The sequence below is a fragment of the Caenorhabditis briggsae genome (genome assembly GCF_000004555.2).
Source record: "Caenorhabditis briggsae complete genome, chrII, whole genome shotgun sequence".
Lineage (NCBI taxonomy): Eukaryota > Metazoa > Nematoda > Chromadorea > Rhabditida > Rhabditidae > Caenorhabditis > Caenorhabditis briggsae.
Window position 1 is genome coordinate 15,765,177 of NC_013486.2, and position 2,018 is coordinate 15,767,194.

The 2,018-nt window shown below is 36.7% G+C and overlaps 1 protein-coding gene across 1 annotated transcript in view; it reads right to left on the minus strand.

Annotated features, from left to right (window-relative positions):
* CBG07178 overlaps window positions 1-1,598 on the minus strand; it is a gene marked incomplete at both ends in the record, with an annotated part of 2,993 nt that extends 1,395 nt beyond the window's left edge. Inside the window, 2 exons of the mRNA XM_045243161.1 lie at window positions 1,052-1,237; window positions 1,302-1,598. Coding sequence (XP_045093373.1) covers window positions 1,052-1,237; window positions 1,302-1,598 — 483 coding nt within the window. The remainder of the gene's footprint in view (window positions 1-1,051; window positions 1,238-1,301) is intronic.
* Between the last annotated feature and the right edge of the window lie 420 nt (window positions 1,599-2,018).

The following is a 2,018-nucleotide window of genomic DNA, read 5'->3' on the forward strand; positions in this document are numbered from 1 at the left end:
GTCTATTAACAGAGAGGAACAAAAAAAAGCAGGCCCGTATTCCAAATAATACCGTTTTGTAGTACTCGTGGAGCTCTATCATATCTGGTTTAGTTGTTTCGAAAATATTGACTCTGTAATAAATTATGGCAGGGCCCGCGAAGACCCGGAAAAGGCCCGGATTACAAGTATGCTGAAATGTTTTATTGAATACACTGTAGAAGTTAGAGGTATCTTAAAAACTCAAACAGCAACTTTGAGCTAATTTTTTCTCGCTTTCTGTGGAAGATATTAAAAATGTGTCCACTGACAAAATGTTTTTGATATGTCTTTAAACAGCTTTCACGGTATGCTCGATAAACCCTATAAATTAGATACTTGTAAAATTTTTATATGAATCGATTGGAAATTTTGTGGACAACGAAAAACTCTCTTGAAGCCTCGTAGTGGTGGGCCTGCTAATGCTTGCCTTGTAGTTTGTAGTTGTAGTCTAGCAGGCCCAACTGACGCATTTCTATTACGCGCTAGATTGGTCTGCTAATGTTTCTCATGTAGTTTGTGGTCTAGCAGGCCCAAACGACGCATTTCTAATGCGCGCATGTTGGGTCTGCTAATGTTTCTAATGTAGTTTGTGGCCTAGCAGACCCAACTAATAAATTTCTAATACACGCGGTATGGGTCTGCTAATGTTTCTCATGTAGTTTGTAGTCTAGCAGGCCCAATTGAACCAACTTCAATGCGCGCAAGATTTCGGTCTGCTAATGTTTCCTATGTAGTTTGTAGTCTAGCAGGCCCAACTGACTCATTTCTAATGCGCGCTAGATTGGTCTGCTAATGTTTCTCATGTAGTTTGTGGTCTAGCAGGCCCAACTTGCTACTCCTACTTTGAGCGCAATCATCTCGATTTCGGTAAAGATATCAAAAAACTGTAAACTACAAAAATGCTGGAAATATTATGAAAAACATGTTATCAGTTGACTAATTTTTGATATCTTTTATAGGAATTGAGATAATTTAGCTTAAAGATTTGCTAGATCGTTCTGATAATGTTTCTGATGTAGTTTGAACTCACCGAACAATCAATTTCAGGCTCAAATTGCATTCCACAATCACCTATATAGTAGGAAACATATTTAAATGTATAAAAATCTTCCGATGTGATAATTTCAGAACTATTTATTAGAGAACCATTGAAAGTAGTGAGAACTCCATCAAACATTCCGGAATATTCGCTTGTACAATTTTTAGTGGCTTCGATCTAAAATATTATTGAGTTTGACACAATTTAGTATTTAATTGATTAAGTTTAAAAACTAATTTACTTTAAAAGAAACCTTCTCCAGCGATTCCGACGCCTCTTTATCATTCCTTATCTTTCTAATATCTCCCATTTGATACAGTGCACATAACAATGAACTATTTCCATAAGCCAGAATACAAAATTGCCCAGAAAAACAGTCCTGGACACAATCATCCCATGAAATACCCATTCTTACAGACAATGGATAACTGGAGTATGGCTCAGGGGCTCCCCAAACGGTCACCATTTTATAGGCAACTTGAATAGAGGCCGGGAAGAATAGGAGAAAGAAAACTGGGATTAGAAGAGAAGGATTCATTTTGGGCCAAATTTTTGGCAAAAGGAAGTGAAAAAGAATGAAGAGCAAAAAGTGTGAAAAAATTCGAAAAGTCGTAGTTATGGTTTTGGTAACTATGAGATATTCACAGCTTGAAAACAAAGTAGATTTTTGGTCCTTTAGGGAATTTTCAGTTTTTGTTTAAAGTTTCGAACACGGAGATTCTTGAATACACTGTAGAAATTAGAATTATGTTCAAAATACATCAAAACTTCGATTTTTAGGAGATTTATACATCAATCGATTGGAAATTTTGTGAGCAACAAAAAAGTCTCTGGGAGGTATATCTGAAAATCGGTTAGAAAAAAGTTACAAGCTTTCAAAGAGAGCCAGGTGCGCATCGTTGTGGTGGGCCTGCTAATGTTTCTTATGTAGTTTGTAGCATAGCAGGCCCACTGGTGC